This window comes from Lactuca virosa, chromosome 5 (assembly GCF_052849685.1).
Source record: "Lactuca virosa cultivar CGN04683 chromosome 5, Lactuca_virosa_CGN04683_v6, whole genome shotgun sequence".
NCBI lineage: Eukaryota > Viridiplantae > Streptophyta > Magnoliopsida > Asterales > Asteraceae > Lactuca > Lactuca virosa.
The window spans coordinates 10,009,180-10,031,427 of record NC_136430.1 but is presented as its reverse complement, the minus strand read 5'-3'; the positions used below and the strand labels follow the sequence as shown (position 1 = coordinate 10,031,427).

Below are 22,248 nucleotides of genomic sequence, written 5' to 3'. Positions count from 1 at the left end.
AGGGTAAGTTACTATTTTATTGTCTTTGAGTGGGTAAAAAAACATATCGCTAGTATAGACTTATAGTAATACAATTGTTTTAAATAAAACGATTTATAATACTAAATAAATACATTTTCGAGTGGCTTTTGACATAGTTTCTCCTGTAATTTTTTTTAAAAAAGTTATATACTTTTTTTTTCGAAAGAGAATATTTTATATACTTTATTTATTACAAATAAAATATAACACCATAAATTATCGGACATTTGTAAAACTAAGAAAGCCAACAAAATGTTGCCCATTGGGAAACTAGCATAGAGATAAAAATCATAAGATATAGCTTAACACAAGTGAAACGGCGATATTGGATTTTGGTTGTACACTAACATGAATCCTTAGTTTCCTCCTATTGGTCCAAGTTCATGACCAATGTCTTATCTATTGACTTTGCTTCCTAGGAATTACCCCTAAAGATAACTATGCTCAAACATCATATGACAGCCAATAATTCCACACACAAATCCAACCTATATATATGCATATATAATCCCAAATCCAAACTAGCCTGGTTCAAAAAACAAACATGGGGTCTATACTAGACTTCCTGAAACCTATATGCTTGTTCGCCAATCGTAACAAGAAAAGACACCAAAATGGTCAGAAACAGAAAGACGAGAAAAAAGAGCAGCTTTTGAAGAATAATCAGCTAACATTACAAGATTGTATTTTAAGTTCGCCTAGCCTCAACAAACCGTCACCATTGCCATTGGCTACTTCTAGCAAACGGGTTCATCCTAACCCTTCATTTGTTACCGAGAACGTCTCCATGGAAACACAAACACTCCTGTTAGGGGACCATTTGAATCCTCTGTTTGAATATGATAACAATGATGATGATGATGATGATGATGATGATGAAATGGTAATGGGGATCAAAAAGACAAAGAAGAGAGTCAGCTTTAGAACACCAGAAGTTGCTGATATTTTCATATTGACTGTTGAGTCTCCTGAGCTACAAGATTTTCAGGTTATCTGAAATTTGATCTTTTTGCAATCTTTCAACTTGTATGTCTATTGATCTCGACCCATTTTCATCTCACAATTTCTTCTAGGGTTACCAAACTAATAACAGGAAAAGAAAAAGAAAAAAAAAAACACGAAAAACGAAACTCATGTCGAAAATTGACTGTTTGGTTTCTTATTACCAAAAGAACAAAGATTGAAGATTGGTTTGGCTTTTTTGTTTTTAAGCCGAAAAAGACTGTAACTTAATGAGATGTTCTTGTTTTGATATGTATGAGATTCATGTTTAATTAATTATTTAAACTTTTTATCGGTTATGCTACAGTTCCACTCTAAATTCTTTCATTTCTTAAATATTTCTAGCCCAAGGCTCTTAAAGCCCACATGCCTAGAGGAGAGGATAGGGTGCTCTCGGATTTGATAAGAAAGACTGGGCCTCCGAGTCATTTTACATGTAGGAAAAAAGACAAACCATGGGCATGAGGCATCTGTCGTCTCAGTTTTTTGGCTTCTATTAAACTCTAGTTGTGTTTTTGGATGTTGATCTCTAGAATGTTTTTGGCTATTATATATTGCAAAATTCAACAAATTTCTTCACGTTTTCATGAATTTTGACTCCAAGAAATCCATGTATTCGATTGCTATATAGTTGCTTTCTGCAACTGGAAAAAATAAAACAAAATTAAAAAAAGTAACATTTTATGAAGCTAGGAGAAAAAAAAAATTGACCCAACATGCAATCTACAACAATAGGCATAACCGCACAATTCATCCTCGGGCGCAAACTCCACTAAATTGTATTAAGGCAAGCTCGAACTCAAATTAATAGCTCAATACTACAGTATCGTCTGGCTCAAGAAAGATTCAAGCTTTGATATGAGAAACCTTTGTTTTATAAAGCAAACGGAACCTAACGGTTTGACTAACTCAAAAACATCTATACAAGCACTTTTGATAAAAGCCCAACTTACAATGTGCACGTTTTATACAAGCCCAACTCTTGTACATGCATATTAATGATTTGCACTTTGATCCTCGGATTTTGAAAATTTGGTCCCATAAAGTTTTCTTGCAAATTTATACTTATTTAAGGTTCTTGTAAGAGAATCATTTAGATGTCACCTCTAAATCGATACAGCCTCTGAATGACTTATGGGACCATTAAAAAGTTGGAATCATTCGGCACTAATACTTATGTTTTATCAAACAACCGAGCTTGCTCCAAGTAAAATTACTTATTCTGGTACTGAAAATAATTTACAATTTTAGTGATAAAAATATAGTTTTATACTTGAAACATTACAAAAACCTCAAATAACATCCAAGTTTATGTTATACCTTTTTGGGACAAAAATTAAAAGCAAGCTAGGACCAAAAATGTAAGCGACTTTAATGAATACATAAGGCTCAAGTGAAATTATAAAGCCAAACTCAAACTCAATGCAACTCAAATTTCTAATAAAAGCTCAAAAAGTACGCGCAAAAAAAAAAAAAAAAAAAAAAACATGATATGACTGACTAAATAAGAATTATATGTTGGTTGAAAACAATGACATGACATGATCAAACAAAAGACGCTGTAGCTAAATTTCTAACCACACCACCCCTCCCTCGGTCAGCTACTAGAGAGTGATGGGATACAAGGAGTGGGAGATGGATGCTGTCTGTTAACAACTTTTTTGGTTTTAAAATGTGTTCCTCCTGTCAATAAGAATTACAGCCAGCTGCCAGCCACTGTTACTTTGTTGTACAGATTTGGTCAGTAATTGTATACCCTCTAAGGCTCTAACAACCAGACAGCATCACCTGTGTTACCAGAAACACACACACACACTTTAAGTTTAAGCAAGCCTCCTTCTCAAATAAGTCATTTAATAATCTCAAGTCTTACTTACCCCCACACCACAATAGTACAATACTACATCAGATCAGCATGTAACATCTCGAAATAGCCGTTTTATTTCATCATAAAACCATCTGCACAAACACACACAAGGATATGTCATATGATGGATGTAATTTATAAAAGAAAGATTGAGCAATTGAAAAATGGAGACTGATGGGAGGACTCACTTGCAAAGAAAAAGAGGTTTTCGTCTATCACTGCCTCTTGCCCTCAAACGAGTTCTAACAGCGTTTTCTTCAGAGAACTTGCTTGGAGGAAGAACCTCACATGGCCCATGAATCAACCCAGCCAATAGTGTGCTTTCATGATTCGATTCATATACCTAAACCAACATACAACTCCCTCATATCATTTATAACTAACCTTATTATCCCTTTTTTCATAACCAACTTCCTCCAATAATTAATTAACTCATGCTCATGCATGGGTGAATTGGCTGAATGGGTAATGAACTAATGATGTCTGTTTGTCTGGATAAATTGATGTTTGTATTTTGCATACATAAACCCATTTTACCCTTGCATTGCAGAAACCAAGGGGGGAAATAGTTAAGTCAAGTGGTTATAAATTTGGCCAGTTAAGTCATTCTGTCCAAATTAAGTCAAAAAAAATTTATGTTTACCTCATTGGTTTCTGGTGCACATGGACGACCAACACCCTCAGGCAAATCATCAGGAAAAAAACACCGAGTCACAGTAACACACTTCTTTTTCGTCTTTTCATCTTCCCACATTTCCTACAACAAACAACAAACTTATATATAAATAAATATCACATATTATATTATTTATTTATTTTAGTACATAATACTACAGACTCTATCTACTTACTTGTAGTTTATTAGGCAAATATTTATTGCCAGGGGAGCTGAAAAGTGCATAATCCTTTAATGCATATGAAGTTCCATTGATGCAACAAGACTGGTAATATGTTTTTCCATCGATTTCTTTTACCACATCCCCAACCCATTCAACTTCATTCATTGCTATGCTACTCAATAAAGGGTCCTCATTTTCACCAACCACAACATGATGAGTTTCACTTTTTTTAACAGGATCAGGATCACCTTCTTCACCCTCCTCCTTAACTGAGTCTGAACCATTAACACCAGGTTCTAAACTTTGTTGTCCACTATGTGAAACTTCTTGGACATCACTACTGTTTTGAGACTGCTGTGCAAGAGCATCTGTCTCTGTCTGTGTCTGTGTCTGTGTATGATGATTTTCAAAACTGGTAACTGCCTCCAGATTAGCAGGAGGCTGTGGTGCTGACAGCATTGCAAACTTCTCCTCATTTGATCTTTCAACCAAACAAGACTTGTCATGTTTCTCATTTTCTACTTCTGTCAGTTTACTGTTGGTTTCACCAGAAGCAGTTTGTGAAAGATCAGAGATCCCATTTGATTTCTTATCTAAAGATGGCTGATCTGTTAGAGTATTTGAAGATAACTTTGGTGTACTTATGTTTCTCATAACACGACCATATTTAGGGGGAAGAGGTTTTCCATTGCTTATGGTCAAACACTTTGCACAATGCCATTCCTGCCACTCACCTCTAGGGATAGATTTCGGATTACAATGTAGACACCTCAAGTGATACCCTCTTTCACAAGCATCACATACAAGTACAGTATCCACATCATTGATTGTCCCCTTGCACATTTGACAAGTCAAAGCCTTGGTCATGTAATCCCTTGAAGGAGGTGTCCATGTGGGATGATCTGGCAGATGCGGGTGCAGTAACTTTTGAACAATTTTACTAACTTCACTGTGTGTATCGCTGACAGAAGGAGGTTGAATGAAGTTCATACGATGTGGGACATGATTCGTGTTCATAGGAGTAGGTGTTCCTTGAGTGATGAATGGTTTAGATGTAATTACATGACTAGATGAGCCATCTGCCTTTACCTTATCAGATCCAGCTTTACCAAAAGAAGCAGCTTGAGGCTGCATAGACCATGATGGAGTTTTCCCTGTCATGTGATCTCCAATCACTGCATTTAGGATGCATATGCTATGAATAATTTATGAATCAAGAAACTGAAAAAGAGTAAAAGATGGTACCTTGGGACTGTGATGTATTATAAGAACCATTTGCACCTCCATCTATTCTAAAATGTGGTCTTTCAGCTCGAGGCACTGACAATGAAGAATCTCTTCCCATATGTATGATATTGGAGACACCAGGTCTTACCTCACTTGTGGGCAATTGATAAGGTAAAGCTCGTGTGTTGGATGCAGAAGCATGAACCACGTTTGAAGGATTCTGGAAGCTTCCGGAAGAAACAGGTGTGTGATTTGTTTTATCTGATGGAAACATCCTTACAGACGCCCCACGGTTTTCAGTAGCCCCACTTATGTTTGATTGCAGTCTTGGAGGTGTATACATATTGGAATGTAATGGGAAAACCTCTGACTTTTCCATCTGATCGAAATGCAGAATACAGAAGCTTATATCAGCAAAAAAGAAAAAACAACATGTGGCAACTATACAGCAATATCAAAAACAGGTAAAAACAAGTTTCAAGGAACTCAATTTTAGCAAATAAACATCTGTAACTTAAAGGAAGAAGCAAATATCAGAATGGAACCTCACCTTTTGCTTTGTAAGCTGCAATTTCTCAGCAATCGACATCTTTGGAGGCCGAATCCCTAACCTCTGTTCCCTCAATCTATTAAGACCAAGATCCTCAATTACTGACCCAAAAGCATCCCTAGGAAAAATATCTTTTGGAGCAAATTCTTTACAAACATCAGCTAATTTCTCCCTCGCCTCAGCCATCATCTGCACCTCCACCGCCGTTGGCTTCCTACCGCCCCTCATCTTCCCCATAGTAGCCAGCACCAACACAATCTCAGCCACCTTCTTCACATTACTCGCCAGCCCAACATCAACACCTCCTCCTTTAGCCTTCTTAATGCCCGAATCTCTATCAACACCATTCTCCAGCGGTCTCTTCTCACCTACGGTCTCAGATCTCATCTCCGATAGATCCATAGGCTCTCCAACAACCGTATTATCCATCGATCACTGACCCACCACCATAAAACACGTTTTTCCTCCGTTTTTTGAAGAAAAACACCGGGAAAACACCAAATTTTCGTTACAAACCTGCATAAAGGATCAAGATTAGATGCCATAAGATGTGGGAAAGGCGAAAGAAACCCTAGAGGGAGGGGGGAGTCGGAAAGGAGAGGGGTTTATGATTTGAAAATAAAATTCGGGAAAAGATCGATTAAATGAAATACCTTTTGGCGGGTTTGTAATCGAATATAATCGGGGTTTTGGTCTTTGGGCGAGGAGTTTGGGGGCCAAAAAAAACTTCGAGCAGGGGAGTCAGGGAGATTGAGAAGAGAAGAGAGAGAGAAATATAAGGTGGGGTTTTCTTCCATTTTATTACTCCCAATTATCGAATACAATTATTAATGTTTAATATTAAAATTATAAATTAAGATTATACTCTTTTATAAAAATAAGATTATATCCCTTAACATATAACATTAACGAAAACCAAGTTAATTGATGGTGTATTTGTTTTTTAGAATGACATGTTGATTTTTTATTTGATATAAAATAATTATTTATTGTATATTTTAATATAACAAAACATGTTATAAAATATAATGTCAGGATATTTTACGATTTATATAAATCAAATCATTGTCTTTTATTATTTGAAAAAATATGATTATATGTAAAATTATTTATAAGTAAAATAATATTTTTATATATTATACACTGTTAAAATTAATTTAACTTAATATATTAAATTATATATTTGTAATCACTTTTAATAATAAAACCAAAATGTTAGTTATCAATAACTCCAATTAGTTTACATAAATATTAAAGGATTGGTTATTCATGACTTAATATTACAATTAGTTGTGAGACCCATTAATACATGGAATATTAAAGGATTGGTTATTCATGACTTAATATTACAACTAATTGTGAGACCCATTAATACATGAGTTAAATTTTTTTTTTAAATTAAATATAAAGATCAAAATATTTGAGAAATTTGAATTTATAAGAAAATAAAAAAAATAATGAATTATTATAATTGAAATGTTTTTTATCTTTTAAATTTAAACAAATAATTTAAATAAATAAACAAAAGAAACTAATGAGCTTTAATTTGAGAATTTTGAAATTAAAAGTTAAGTTGATTAATGAAATTGATATTCATTTATTACTATATTTATTGCAATTATTACATTAATATAAAATAGAAAAACTTATAAAATGACATGTGGAAAAAAAATTAATTCAAAATAACCACAAAATGATATTTGACAAATTGAATGAGAATGTGACATGTGGCAAAAAAAAAACATTCATTTATTAGAGTAGATAATCGTATACAAATTATTTCTAAGACCATCCACATGGGTCTTATATTGCAATGACATTGGTTTTCCTATGATTTTTTGTAATTTTTTTTATAACAATGTAATTAATTAAAAAATTTCTAAAATGTTCTCAACTCATCGACACCTTTTATATATTTTAACAAAATATCTCAACTATTAATAATTAATAATTGTTCAATAATAAGTTAACATAAAGATAATTATTTATAGTTTAAGTAAATTTCAAATTTTAAAATACATAATAAATAATTAATTTAGTTTAATGATTAGTCATTTAAACAGTATGGACATGACAAAGCATGAATCACAAAACAAATATTAAGTTAACTTTTGTTTCTTCGTCTCAAATCGGTTTCAAATCTCTTCACACATTTCACTTGTTATTAATGCTTTATGAGTTTGATATATATATTTGCATAACTTCGAAGATAGTTGTCATACTCGGGAAAACAACTTTAAGAAGTTTTAGGCAAAGATATATTAAAATTAAATTATATGTATAATCAACTTAATGAATATATAAATCATGTTCAATCTTTCGTGATCATATTGTGCATTATTACATATGATCTTATTATTTTCTAATTATTTCCTTGCACCACATACATGATGGTCATGACTCATGACTCAAGATAAGAAAAGGCACAACAATAATAGTGATCAACATATGTCAGACATTTTGAATTCGCATCAGTAATTATTTAAGATATGCATGGCCGGTTATGAGGGAGGGCAAACTGGGCATGTGAACAGGGCCCAATTTTTTTAGGGGCCCTAAATTTTTTTATATACTGTATTTTGTATTTGGGAAAGTCGAATCACACCCAAATATCATGTAAACGAGAACGTTTGTCTACAATAAAAACCCTTGGAATCTTCGTTGGGATACGGAAACTCCAAAAATTGCGTACAAATCCATGGCGTTTGCTCACAATTTTTATGATTATATCTTTTGAGATAATTCCTTATTGTATTTTGATGTTCAGAGGCTTGCGTTTGTGTTGGCAGAATGGTAGATACAATGGAACAAGTGAGGGTTCTGTTTAGGAGATGGGCAAAGAAGGTTGTTGGCGCAACAAAGAAGGGATATGAATATGCTGGAGTTATGTGGCAACAGTGTGAGTTTCTTCTTTCTTTTGATTAATTGGATTTTATCCATCTGGGAAGGATTTATCCATTGATGATTTCTATCTCAAATTATTAGGGCACCATTTGATAATTAGGATAAAACAGAAATGCCTTCACAGTTATGATCGATTTTGTATCTCAAAGTGATTGGAACACCATAATATATTATATTTTATTTCAAGTAATATAAAACTAAGAATTTGTGTGATAGAAAACCAACTCTACACAAACTTTTTGATGTTATATCCAATTACATTCACCATAAAACATATATCAAATTAAAAAAAAAAAATACTTTGTCAAATGGTGAATGTGAACTTGAACACGGATAAATATTGTTAAATCTTTAAGAATATAATCTTTAAGAAGTCCAATACTAGACTTGTTTTCTAAGCTTTTAGTTTTAAATAATCTATACACATTCAATTTCATATCATTGTCTTAATTTTTTTTTTACTTAATGACTTAACATGGATATGACAAAATCAGATAAGCTGTTCAACTTTTCTTGATTTATGTTCATTAACTGAATATTCTGTTAGGTGGATGCTTTTTCTATCATTTTTTTAGTAAAATACTATGATTTTTCTATATTTATTGTTATAAAATCTATCACCGTTTTAAAAAAAAAAAAAACTGCAATTTATATAAATTTAATTCGTTACACTTTAGGGCTTAAGGGTCTTTTTTTTCCGGCTCGTCCTGGACATTTGAATCCTCAGGACCGGCCCTGAAGATATGTATAGTAACAACACTACTCACGGAATATTTAAGCGCTTCAAAATTGTTGGAGTAGAATGACTCGTGTTGTTTCTAAGTTTGTTGGTTGTTATGAACAAATCCAACATAGACGTATAAATGGGTTGAATGAAATAGACAAAAAGTAGGGTTTTTTATTTATATATTTCACTAGAGAGATCTCAATTCACTTTTGTGTGCTTGGATAACATTACGTGATGAATATAAATCAAATACTATGCAAGAGAGGCCGAGATATTCCAATAAATTTGAAGATAATGGGCCAAAAATAACTAATATTGAATCCTTGTTCATTTGGAAGAAAACTTTTAAGAATAAAAGTAAGAACTACGGGAAAGTTTGATTAGTACTTGATCATTTTACTTATGTTTTCCAATATAAAATGAATAAGATATCTTACATCAATTTTTAGTTAGGCACGATGTTTAATTGGATCATTACGACATAACATATTCCACCAATAATCTGTAACATCCTGTTTGAGGACGTTCCTTAAATTCATGATTTGGGGACCGTAATTCGACCATGTAAAGGCCTTGGGCTTCAATGGAATGGAGTTTAGACTCTATTGGAGGTGTATGATGTTGGATAAGTGACTTACACCTTGGATTGTTCGATGGAAGTTGATGGGTAAAATGAGAAAGGTTATGTTTTGGGCTTCTTGCATAAATTAAGAATTTTAGTTCGAGATGTTTTTAGTCATAAGTATCAAGATAGAATTGTAGAGCTCGTCGATACCTTACCGCGGATATAAAGATCGTAGAAAACGGAGTTGAAATGAAGAAGTTATAGTGGTTTGATGTTAAGTTGGAAAAGGGAGTCTGGCGGTACGTTGGGCGTACACTAGGTAGTACGTTGGGCGTACTGGTTGAAGGGGGACACAGTTTTAGGGAGTTTTGGTGGGTGTACCGTCACAGTGTTAAAATCCTAATTTTGTGGTTTTTAGCCATATTTAAGGACTCTAACCCCTTGGGGCCCTTCCTAACATCAACCTCCACCCTCTTGAGCCTATAACTCGAAACTATAGCCCCCTAGAGCAAATCTTTAGACTTTTTATGTGTTTTGGGTTCATTTTGGAGGAAAGAGAAGTCCAAGATTTTTGATTGTTGAAGCTCAAGCTTGTGGATCCAGAGCCTACATTGCTTTTCCCAATTCCAGAAGGCGGGGTCTAGTTTCGGCAGTTCGGGTGTGAGTTTTATCAGTTTTTTGTGCGAGATGAGTCTTCTCACTATACTTGCATGTGCGGTAGTATATACGTGTTGACCAGTTGGATCTTATTTGTTGTTATTGTGATATGTGTTATTGTGTGTCTTGAGACTTCGGGTAGTCTCCATGATTGCTGATAATCCACAGAGTGTGTTGTTTGCTCACTGAGACTTCAGGTAGTCTCCAAGATTACTGATAATCCACAGAGCATGTTGTTTGCTCACTGAGACTTCGGGTAGTCTCCAGGGTTGCTGATAACCCATAGTTGTTTATTTGTGTTATGTTGTATGGGGTATTTTGGGGAAGTCACTAAGCTTCGTGCTTACAGTTGTTGATTACATGTGTTTCAGGTACTTCTGATGATCGTGGGAAGGCGAAGGCTTGATTGTACACATTCGCCTGTAGTTTATGATTCCGGATATTTTGGGACATTCTGATATTATGATGATGATTTGTATTTGATACTTGTGATTTTCTTGAGATGGGTTTTTATGAACAATTTTTATAGTTAATTAAAAATTAAAATTTTGGTTTGAAAATTTAGATATTACAAAGTGGTATTAGATCCTAGGTTTGAGGGATTTGGATGAACACTCGTGGGATTCCAAACTCAAACTAAGGATGTGAAGATTTTCATAAAAACATTTCAAAAAGAAACAAAGAAATTCAAAGAAGAAAGATCGGATGAAGCAGTGTGTACACTCAGCCAGAGCTTGAGCGGTGATTTCCCAAAATATCTCTAATTATTTTATGCGATGTGTCAAGCTGTTATCTTATGAGTTGATAGAATTGCATGCTAGATTAGGGCTAAGGATCTGCTCAGTGTTGCATGGTAGGATGCCTGATTAGGTGAGATGCATTACGCATGTTATGTGAGTTGGTAGTGATGCATGCTAGTGACTAGAGATCTTTAGGAGCTTCTAAGTTAAGATTGCATGATTATGCAATGTTGTTAGTTCTAGATGCTCGAATGTTGCTTGATTTTTGCTTTGTAGGACTCATAATTATGTAAGTTAGTTATTGCATGAATATGTTAAGTTACATACTGCAAAGGTTAAATAATCTCAGAGTGATTGATCTGGCCATATTGCGCAGATCTCGTATGAGTCTAACCGTTGTATGGATGGGTCTTTTAGTTGAAGGATTATCTAGGTTTTGTTGCATTTAATTGTATTCGTGAAGTAGTTAGCTGACACTGATAGGAGTCCTTCATCAACTAATGGCAGGGTGAGGTGGGAATTCTATGAGATCATAAGAAGCGCTTTAGTGAGGGTGGTGAGTTGTTTAGTAGATTTAGGAAGGTATCATTATGAGGAAGTGACTTAGAGGATTCGGGATGATTCTGAGGAAAGTACGGATATGTGTGGAAGGTAGTATTGGGCCCGTACTAATGAAAGCACATGATCCGTACTCGAATCAAGGAAAGTCTCATAAATTATAAGGAGTTGGTGGGGGTAGAAGCATGGTTTGGCACCATGAATCCGTTGCAGCATTTTGGTATTTATCAGCCTTTCGGTTATGGTTGTCCGGGATGAAGACGAGTCTGGTGATTGTTTGGGCCTTAGTGACCATGTCAGTTTGGGATTGAATGGTGCAGATCTAGATGAGTAGTTAATTTTGAGGTCTTGGGGGCCTTGATTGAGGTAGTGCTAGTCTGAGTCGCGGGACTCAAGAAGGAATCGATTGGGATGAACGACTTGAGGATTGCAGTCTGAGGTTGAGTGATCGGCTGATGGCTTGTGATTTAATTTTCTATGACGAGGATTATATTCTTCTAGTTTTTTATGTTGTGAGAAAGAGAGAGCGAGCGTATGATTTCAGAATTTGGAGGAAGACCTAGTGGGGGAACTAGATGGTTGCGGTATCTGCGACAAGGGTGGAAATTTTACAAGAGGATTTTTGTGGTTTGATCACCTCGAGATATTTCATATTTAGAAATAGAGTCATTTTCGTAGAGACTGCACAAGATGAGAACAAGAGTATGCCTTCTTTGAGTTTAGTTAGAGCGTGTTATACAAGGTTGTTCCAGGTGATCAGGAGAAGTGAATCGGGAACGACAACTTTCGTTGTCTATGTTGTATCTCGACTATGAGGATGATGACTCTTGTTTTTATGATTGATTATCGCGATGAAGTGATGGTTAGGGATTTAGAGGCGAAGTGTGTGGTGGTCCATTTGTTCTTGGATAGAGAATCGGTGCTATGAATGGACTATCAAATTTATTGCTTGTGCATCTGCATTGGATTCTTGATGTTAGTAGTTGTTACGATTGGGAAGTTTCTGAGCTCTCCATCTGAGATTCAGAATGTCTTTGAGTGTGTTGGGTCCTTATCTGGGATATCGTCGTGCGTTGTGTTATACATTCCAAGAGTGAGGGATGGTATGCACCTGGTTGAGCCGGGTTGAAGTGTAATTTGTTTACAACGTCAGTTGGTGATAGTTCGAGCCTAAAGTGGGGGAGAATTGTGTATGTTATTTGGAAGATCGTCGATCTGTTCGAGTTTATGGTTTCAGAATAATGGGTTACAGGGATCGGCGGTTCGGGTATGCGAGACTTTGGTTCAAGACGAGGGTGCAGAGCAAGTTGTCGCCATATGTATGTGCTCAGTAATACATGAGTTGTCTTCAAGGAGCTCTTTGTAGCTCGTAGTCCATTTCGGGGATGCCGATAAACTGATCAAAAGGTGGTTAGGTCACTTGGGTCGAGTATCAGTTGTTGAAAGATTTGTCAGCTCGATGTGTAGATTGATACCTATAGTCTAAGATAAGCATTGGTTGATCTGTCACTCGACTTCATAGTTTGGTATGTGTAGTTCCACATGGGTTTAGTTCAGTATAAAATTGGATTACTAGGTTGTTTTCGGTGCATTCTCGGTCGTCAGTTGTTTCTCATTCGTCGTCAATAGTTGGAATGCTTCGAAGGTTTCGAGCTATGTAAGTTGTAGGTCAATAGACGTGATAACCTATCGTCAAGTTCTGTTTATGGTATATCATGTCTTCTCGGTACATTTGCCCTAAATTGTTGGATTATGGTATTATTTTTTATAGCAGACTCGGGTTTGATTCGGTAGTAAGTAGAGCATTGAAGTGATTTCCAATTGTGGGTCTGTAGCACCTTGTTTCGAATAGTTTCCTAATTCAGGGTCGTGACCCGAAGATCAGTTACTATAAGGCTATGGTCCTTGGGAATGAGAGATTTAGACCCTTTGGATGTGGATAATATAGATTAGGTGATCTGAGAGTTCGATTTATGTTTTGGAGCCCAAGGGTAACCATAAAGTGATAATTCGGGCCTTTTATGAATTTTGCATTTAAGCGCGGAAAGTTTAAGGAAAATGAGAGTTGATAGAATTGTATAGCTTCTCATTACCTTTCCGTGTATATAAAGAATATTGAAATCGGGCTCAGAACAAAGAAGTTATGGCCTTCGGAAGATCGGTGGTTTTAGTCCCTAGTCGAGTACGTTGGGCGTACGCTATGAGTACGTTGGGCGTACTAGGTCGAAGTTGGTCGTGGAGGAAACCCATTTATGTTGGGCGTACGGTCAGCAGGGGCAAACCCTAAATTTTAGGGATAATGCCCTATTTAAACACCTTAATTCACTCTTAGACATTCCTATGACCAACCGCCACCTCTCCAAACCCTAAGAACGAAACCCTAATTTCCCTTTTTGTGTTTTGAGCTTAGAAGTGATCTTTGAGGGTGTTTTTGGTGATTTTGAAGGAATATGAACCCTTTGAAGTTGCATTGGTGTGGCTAGAGCTTGTGGATCTAGAATCATCATCAACTTGGAAAGCTCTTTGAGGTATAAAGTTTTTAACTTGATGGTTCATTTTGTTAGATCTAGTTAGGGTTTGTTTTTGTGCTTTATATGTTCCTTTAAGTCATACATGGGAGTATGAGCTACTCCAGAAGATAAGGATGATAGATCTTAGCATGTTTGAGGTCCCTTGTTCATAAAAATGCAATCTTGATGAGTTATATTGGACCATGCATGAGTTTGGGTGCTTATTATGGATTTTATTGAGTATTGGATCCCATTAAGGTATGCAAAGGAGTAAAGTTGGCAACTTTACGTGTTAATACATCATTTAGGATCAGATCTGAGAATTAGACATAATGGCTTAACCGATTAAGCACTTAATGGTGATTTGGATTGGCTGTGGAGTACGTTGGGCGTACCCAGCTCGTACGTTGCGCGTATTGGCCAAAGAAGGCATACATTGGGCGTAAGTCTTAGTACGGCGGGCGTACTCAGCAGCCATGGACTTTTGTTGACTTTTGGGTTTTGGGCCATATTTGGAGTACTAGGGTTTTGGGCCTTGCTGGGCCAATAGTCTTTCTGATTTCGGGCCATTGTAGGCTTTGGTCCTTCTTGGATTTGGGCCTATGATGGGCTTTGGGTATCATTTAGGAATTTGTGCCATATTGGGCTTTTGGTGCCATTAGGTTGGGCCTCGGCTATTGGGCCAAGTGAGGAAAGGGTAAAATGGTCTTTTACCCTCGGAGTTAGACAAATGAATCAGATTCCTTGTTATGGTTTATGGCCCAATTATTAATTGGGGTTTTATTTGATTGATTAGCATGGGGATTATCTGAATCAGCAGTCCTTGCGTTTATCTAATTTTCTGTAACACCCGGAATCCAGGAGGCCAAGTTGGGGAAGGAAAAACCCTAAGTCAATGAGTCGACTCGTCGAGCCCAAGGAAGAACTCGACGAGTCGGAGCGAGTTCCGTGTCACGGATTAAGTGGCCGACTCGGCGAGTCGGGGAACTAACTTGGCGACTCTGGTCTGGGTTGGGAAACCCTAATTTCGGGACTTGGTGCCCTATTTAAGCATCATATTCTCATTCCCTCAGCCTCATCTTCAGCCACCAGACCCTAAACCCTCACCCACGAACCCCCAGTGCATCTTGTGAGTGTTTAAGCCACCTTTGTATGATTTGTGTGCTCTTGAAGAGGAAGAAGGAGAGGAAGGAAGTTGGAGGTTAAAGGAGGAGGAAGTAGATCCAGAAGATACACTCCATTGGCTGCAATTCTTGGTAATCAAGTCTTCATCTTGGCTTTTGGTTTATTTGATCTCCTTATAGTCCCTTTTGTGAAGTTTTTGGTCCAAGAATGATTACTTGTGGGATTTGGACGTCCCCAAGGAAGATCCTTTCAGATCTGAGAGTATTTAGGGTAGTTAAGGCATAATGTAACGCCCGCAGATCCGGGCTAGTCAATTTAGAGATAACAGGGGTCGAAAACGACTTTTCGAGAAAAGATTATTTAGAATAAATAATCTTAACCAAGTTGTAGAATGTGTCTCAAGGGTTCCGTACATATAAAGAACGCCGAAATCCGAGTTATAACGAAGAAGTTATGGCCCGTCGAAGTTTCGCGACGGAACCGGCACGACACCGGGAAACGTAAATAGTGAATTAACTATAGAGTGATATTTAGCTTTAGCGATCTAAACGAAAGTCGTAGAATACGTTAAACCGAGAGCGTCCATAAAAAGAACGCCCAAATCTGACTTCGTATGAGGAAGTTATGATTTTTCGAAGTTTCGGCTTAACAGTGTACAGTCCGAAGTTCGAATATTAGATCGAGCGGTTTTTAGCCGACGCAACCTAAACAAGAATCGAAGATCTCGTTAATAGTAGCGTACCGATAAAAAGACAGACGAAAACGGACGTCGGATGAAGAAGTTATGAAATTTTAACGGACCAATCCTGTCCCGGCCTGTTAAAAATATAAAATTTAAAATAAATTCAAAATTAGCCGACGGAGTCTAAACGAAAGTGGTAGAGTACATTCCCGCCTTCGCGTAGATATAAAGAACGTCAAAAACCGAGCTCGTACGAGGAAGATACGAATTTTTGAAGTTCGGAGTCGGATTTGCGAAGCTGAAGAGAGAAACGATGACGTGGCAGCATCTGGACCCTCCATCGCTGATCAGTGCACGCTTCGGATTCGGACACGTCTCCCTTCGCTACGCCCTGCGTCCGAGGTTGGTACGCCTAGCGTACCTTCGCTTCTTATCCATCCAAGACCGAGTGCGAGCCAGCTGGATCCTCCTGGCAAGCTTATCCGAAGCTACGCGGCGCGTAGCTGCTGACGCCCAGCGTAATCTGAGAGGCTTCGCCTCCTATAAATACATGCGAAATTTTCTAGAAATTTCACACCATTCTCTTTCTCTCTCTAAATTACTTTTTCTCTCTAGGGTTTTGAACCCTCCCTAAAGTCTAGGTGAACCCCTAACACCCGAAGGAAGCCCCGAGGCTCCCGGAGTCCCGAGAAAAAGGGTCTTCCGGTTCGGAAACGCTGCTCCGAGCAAAGCCCGGTTTTTAAGAAAACCCGCTGTAAGTGAGCTACGCCTACGCAATTTTTAATATAACTTTTAAATAATTATAGTAATGTTATTAGGTCCTTAAAATAATTATTTGGCCTATTATTATGAGTTATATTGAGTGTTATTTAACGCTTATATAATAGTAATAATAGCTAGACTATTAATTAGTCTCGGCGAATAATATACTAAACTCTAGTGGTAATAATACTAGGTTTCGTCGAAGGAAATTATTTTTAAGAAGTGAAGCGCTGTCTGAGTTCGGAATCACCACCTTTTCAAGTGAGTGCATAGTTACTTTCATCTTACACATAGATATGAAGTATTTTATATAAATTACGTGCTACGTGTGCATATTATCTGTATACTTGCTATCTATGCTGGATGAACGATTGTATACATGTTTTAAATGATTTAAATTGTATATGTATTTTATATCTACAAAATGTGTTGGGTAAAACATGGGTAGATGTAATAGTTGCTGTGTGACAAAAACAAAATGATGAGGGGTGATATAGACCATGAGATAAGGGTGAGAGGTAAACCATGAGAGATGCCTTTTACCCATGTGTTGGCCCCGTCATTCAGCAGAGTATGGATGACAACCACAGACTATTCTAGACAGTCCAGTAGACACTAGCAGGCTCGCAACCTGTAGGTGTTTTGAACTGTGTATTCACCAGATGTACTCTAAAAACCCATTGACATGTATTGCGAGTAGATTCTCGGAAACGATACTGTCGATAAACAAACCCTGGCGACTATGAGACGTAGTGCCTAAACCCTGGCGACTATGCGACGTAGTGCCTGTTGTATAAACCATGGCGACTATGAGACTTAGTGCCTAAAACCTGGCGACTATGCGACGTAGTGCCAAATGAGTAGACTCTGGCAACGATGGATTTCGTGCCGATTCCTTAGGATAATCCTTAGGAATAAATGAACGAGGAATAGTTGATTCTTAGGGTAGAATAAAGAAGATAATGGGGAAGGGTAATTGGGTTGATTGTTTGTTGTTTAAACATAACAATTATATTATTGTGGGTTGAAAACCCTATGTACTCACCAGGTTTCCCAACCTGACCTACTCAAGCTTATTTGTATCACAGGTGTCGATATGAAGCCACTTTACACTGAGGGATTTAAAAGAGATATAGATCACTAGTGATAATGAATGTAAGTTCGGTTTATGCTTATGTTTATGTATTGACGATGACATCCCAAATGTTTTAAAATGGATAAAAATACATTTCTTCGGAAATGCTTTGATAACGTATTTATCATGTTTTCTGGGAACAAATTCCGCAACATTTTTATTAAAAGAGGTACTCTGATTTTTATAAAGCATAAACAAAATCGATCTTTTCTGGCCGTGAAAATGGGGATGTCACAGTTGGTATCAGAGCATTAGTTTAAGCGAACTAGGAATATGGATTTATTTCTAGACTTAAACTTAGAATGCTAAGTGATGATCGTGAGGAGTGTGTCTAATAAATTTAAGTAATACACCTGAATAGACACAAGCACTAGCTTATTTAGGAAATGCCTAATATGCTTTATGTGCTAAATGATTTATGCCTTATATGCGGTTATTTGTTCGGATCTATGGTCTGTTGCCGACCGGATCTGGAAACCATATGTGTTTAGGATTCTAAACGTACGATTACGATATTAGAACTAGCATGTAAACGTTTCGGAGAGATAAGGATGATTTAAACGTCTATCCTAAATAAGGATCTAAATTCACCGTATTCGGTGTATAGATCAAGATGGCAAGAACCTGCAGTGGAGCTGGGAATGCGAATGGGAACATGAATCAACCACCAGTGGTTGAGCAAATACCTGTGGTGGTAGCCGCTCCCGAACCAATCACAATGGCCGGAGTACAAGCGACGATCCAGATGATGTTGGATCGCCAAATGGAGGAAACAAGGCGGTTACTGCTACAAGAGAGGGATGAACCTACGATGCCTGTTGAAGAGCCTGAATTGAACGATGGGCAGTCTGAGGAAGGAAACTACAGCAGGACCATTGGTCAAGCTGATCCGCCGATAATTAGAAGGAACAACCAAGATGATGGAGTCGAGAGGAATGGATGCAAGTACAAAGATTTTCTAACTTGCAAGCCATCGACTTTCACTGGTAAGGAAGATCCGATCGGAGTTACGGATTGGATCTCGGAGATGGAATTAGCTTTCATGACATGTGGTTGTAGTCAGAAGTGTTTCAGCTAGTCTTCAGCAGTGCGAGGTGAGTCTCCTCACTGTGTGAATGGGTCTAAGGCCACAATGCCGGCCTATGTAGTTTACGAGTAAGAAGACCCGGGGGTTAGCCCTAGGCACTGTATGCTAGTATGATATTCCGGACCAAGGTCCGATGTCGGGCGGGTGCCCGAGGCAGGTTTATCTGTATGTTATTCCAGACCAAGGTCTGATGCCTGGCGGGAGCCCGAGGTATGTTGCATGTTAGTTTATACTTGTAGTCTGTGTGATACTTGTATGTGCCTGGTAGGGAGGTGAGTGTGGGCGAGGTCCCGTATCTCACCATTAGCAGAGTATGGACGGGGTTCCGTATCTCATTAGTAGCAGAGCAGTGGCGAGGGTCGAGATAGGAGAAAGGTGAGTGTGGGCGGGGGCCCGTATCTCACTATCAGCAGGAGCATGGACGGGGTTCCATGACTCACCAGTAGCAGGACAGGGGCGGGGCCCAAAATAGGTGAGTTTCCTTCCAGTAGTAACGGGTCTACGACCATAATGTCGGCTCGTTTAAGTAGTAGAGTATACCGGGGTGAGCCCGATGCCGGGGTTAGCCCGATGCAGTTTACATGTTTCCGGACTTCGGTCCGATGCCGGGGCGGTCCCGAGAAGTAGTTAAGTATGCTTGATGTCTTTGTGATTCATGCATGTATATGTGCTATGTATTATGTATTTCGGGGCAAGCCCGATGTATGCTAGTTCATGTGTTATATGTTATTTGTTCCGGGTTTCGACCCGATGCCCGGGCAAGCCCGATGCAGATCACGTGATTAGGTTATGTGTTTATGATATATGTTATGTTGTGTATGTGCCGGGGTAAGCCCAATGCCTGATGCGGTCGGATGCCGGGGTGAGCCCGATGCCGGACAGGAGTACGATGTCGGGTAAGCCGATGACGGGATTCTTCCAGATGCAGTGGGAGTAGTTCCAGAGTTATATTGTTTGTTATATGTGTATGGTATGTGGTAGGTTAAGGAACTCACTAAGCTTCATGATTACAGTTTTCAGTTTTGGTTTTAGGTACTTCCGGTAGCGGAGGGTAGAGCTCGGGATGATCGCATTGCACACACCAAGAAGTTTAGCCTGAGATGTTTACTCTGATAAGATGAACAAGTGTTTGAAATGATACTCTTATTTGAGATAATGACTTATGATTTTGAATGAATGATTTTATAATTATGGTTTAATTAATGATTTAAAAATGAAACTTTTGGTCTTGATTTTTGGGATGTTACAAGTTGGTATCAGAGCCTTGGTTTGAGGGATTCGGGCACACTCTCGGGTGTGACTGAACTCAAACCGAGGACTTGGTATGAGGGTTTTCAAAAGAAAATCATTTTTACAAAAAGAATTTTGAGAAAAGGAAAAGAATCTGAAAAGACAAGGAATTTTGAAAAAGAGAAAAGGGTGTGGTGCATGCAATCAGCCGAGCTCAAGTAAGTTCTCCCAAATTACCCATACAAGTTTAAGTTATGATTGATGGGTTTTGCGCATTCTAACACTCCTAAGTGTACATGCAACCCTATATACCTTGGATCTATGTTTTCTCTATTATACATGCAATTATGAGCTTTCCAAGGTATTACCCTATCTAGCATACAATACTTGATACTTGGGTAATCAAATGGATAGAATACATACCTTTGTTTGATGTAGCTTGTCTCCATGAAGCTTGAGTGCCTAGTGCCCCAAGTATGACACCTCAAATGGTTCACACAACACCAAATGCACATGGAATGACTTGAGAGAAATGGAACACTCCTTGAAATCGTCTAGCCCTCATATTCACACATTAGTGCACGATTTCTTGAGCCATGGGATTCTTTTATATGGTGGCTATTAGGGTTACACCATGTAACTCATAACTTTACCCATTCCTTATGCTCCATGGATTTTAACCTCCATGGAGTATCCATGGGTCACCCCATGGACTTAGTCCAACATAAGAAATCTTGGATCACAAGCCCACATATATAAGAATGAATGATTTACACAATCAACCCATATATTTAATTAGTCTCCTTTTGATCACTTAATTAATTCCAAATTAATTCTTGATCAATACTAATTAAATAACCTTATTAATATATTAGAACTTATAATATATTAACCAACCTTAAGTGTTATTTCTCTCATTATAGTCTATCCAAATGCATGATGCCATGCAACCCAAATGGACCATGCCGGGTCGGGTCAAGTCTTACCAATTATAGTTATGGACTTAGACATTAATCCAACAGTCTCCCACTTGGATAAGTCTAAAACTATTATTGCGTATGACTTCAGGAACCGATCAGCAATCGTAGCTCTCAAAAGCTTCTGTCGAACTCTGACCTTGTCGATGAACTCTGACCTTTGTCAATGACTTGTCCATTAGATAAGGGATCATATATTCCTCCATTCTAGATATCATATGGACTGAGACATGGATTATCAATCATTCTCTCTGTCCATTTGTTGTTTCCCGATTTCCGATTCATGATGACTGACTGATTGAACAAATCAAATCAGTCCTGGCTTGGCCAAGCACTCACATGTATCATCTTTAAATCATCGAGGGGCCCACAAATATCGCTTTTATCCCGAAGGTAAAAGGAATGGATAAACTTCGACTCATATGGCTTGTTCTACTACTTGTTGAATCATACACAAAGGCACGTTTTATAACATCGAGTTACCGAATGCGTTTTCGTGCAATCAATGTACAACCAACTCATAGTAACAACTCATATCTCTAGGTTTGAAGAATATAAGATATTATCGTCTCATGATCACTCGTGATAAAATCCATGAAGTGATTCAAATGAGCGCGGGTTGAATCCAATACTCAAAACTTATGAGCACTCATGAGTGTTGTAGCACCACTTTGTCCACCAACTTGGACCTCTACAAACCAACCCATGACAGTCTTGATTCATATCTACTTCCAACATATGACCGACTGTGGATGGTTTGAATAACTTAATCATTCAGGAAGAGCGACTTAGTTATTCTGGAAGTCAAAACATGCAAAGTGAAACACAAGAATAAATGAATCAAATATTGTATCAAACCCTATGAATATAAATAAACACTTTTATTTATCACCATACTGATTACTCATTATTCATTGTTTCGGTTTTATCAACTTTATACTTGAATTAAAAACACTAGTTGTCCCATGCTCCAAGCATGTACACTATGTTTTTCTTAAACAATAGCTTTGCCATACACCAAGTATGCACTCTATGTTTGTCTATGATCCTTACTTTGTGAAATAAACCAATTGAACATAATTT

General features: G+C 37.5%; 1 protein-coding gene across 2 annotated transcripts; it reads right to left on the bottom strand.

The window, feature by feature from the left end:
• Positions 1-2,436: 2,436 nt before the first annotated feature.
• Positions 2,437-6,284, bottom strand: LOC145115158 (uncharacterized). 2 transcript variants are annotated; one of them, XM_079051366.1, is made up of 8 exons: positions 6,160-6,284; positions 5,507-6,022; positions 4,975-5,335; positions 3,742-4,904; positions 3,534-3,647; positions 3,079-3,233; positions 2,901-2,982; positions 2,437-2,811 (listed from the first exon to the last, which is right to left on the bottom strand). In XM_079051366.1, the coding sequence occupies exons 2-7, from the start codon at positions 5,933-5,935 to the stop codon at positions 2,934-2,936; spliced, it is 2,271 nt and encodes a 756-aa protein (XP_078907492.1). In that variant the 5' UTR covers positions 5,936-6,022; positions 6,160-6,284; the 3' UTR covers positions 2,437-2,811; positions 2,901-2,933. The 2 variants fall into 2 exon arrangements, with proteins under 2 accessions (XP_078907492.1, XP_078907493.1); XM_079051367.1 differs by having other exon boundaries at positions 3,742-4,883.
• Positions 6,285-22,248: the final 15,964 nt, after the last annotated feature.

Coding starts and splice junctions, on each gene's coding strand:
- LOC145115158 (XM_079051366.1), bottom strand. CDS start 5,935: ATGGATAATACGGTTGTTGGAGAGCCTATGGATCTATCGGAGATGAGA. Junction 4,905..4,974: donor TAATACATCACAGTCCCAAG/GTACCATCTTTT, acceptor TCCTAAATGCAG/TGATTGGAGATCACATGACA. Junction 3,648..3,741: donor ATTTGCCTAATAAACTACAA/GTAAGTAGATAG, acceptor TGTTTGTTGTAG/GAAATGTGGGAAGATGAAAA.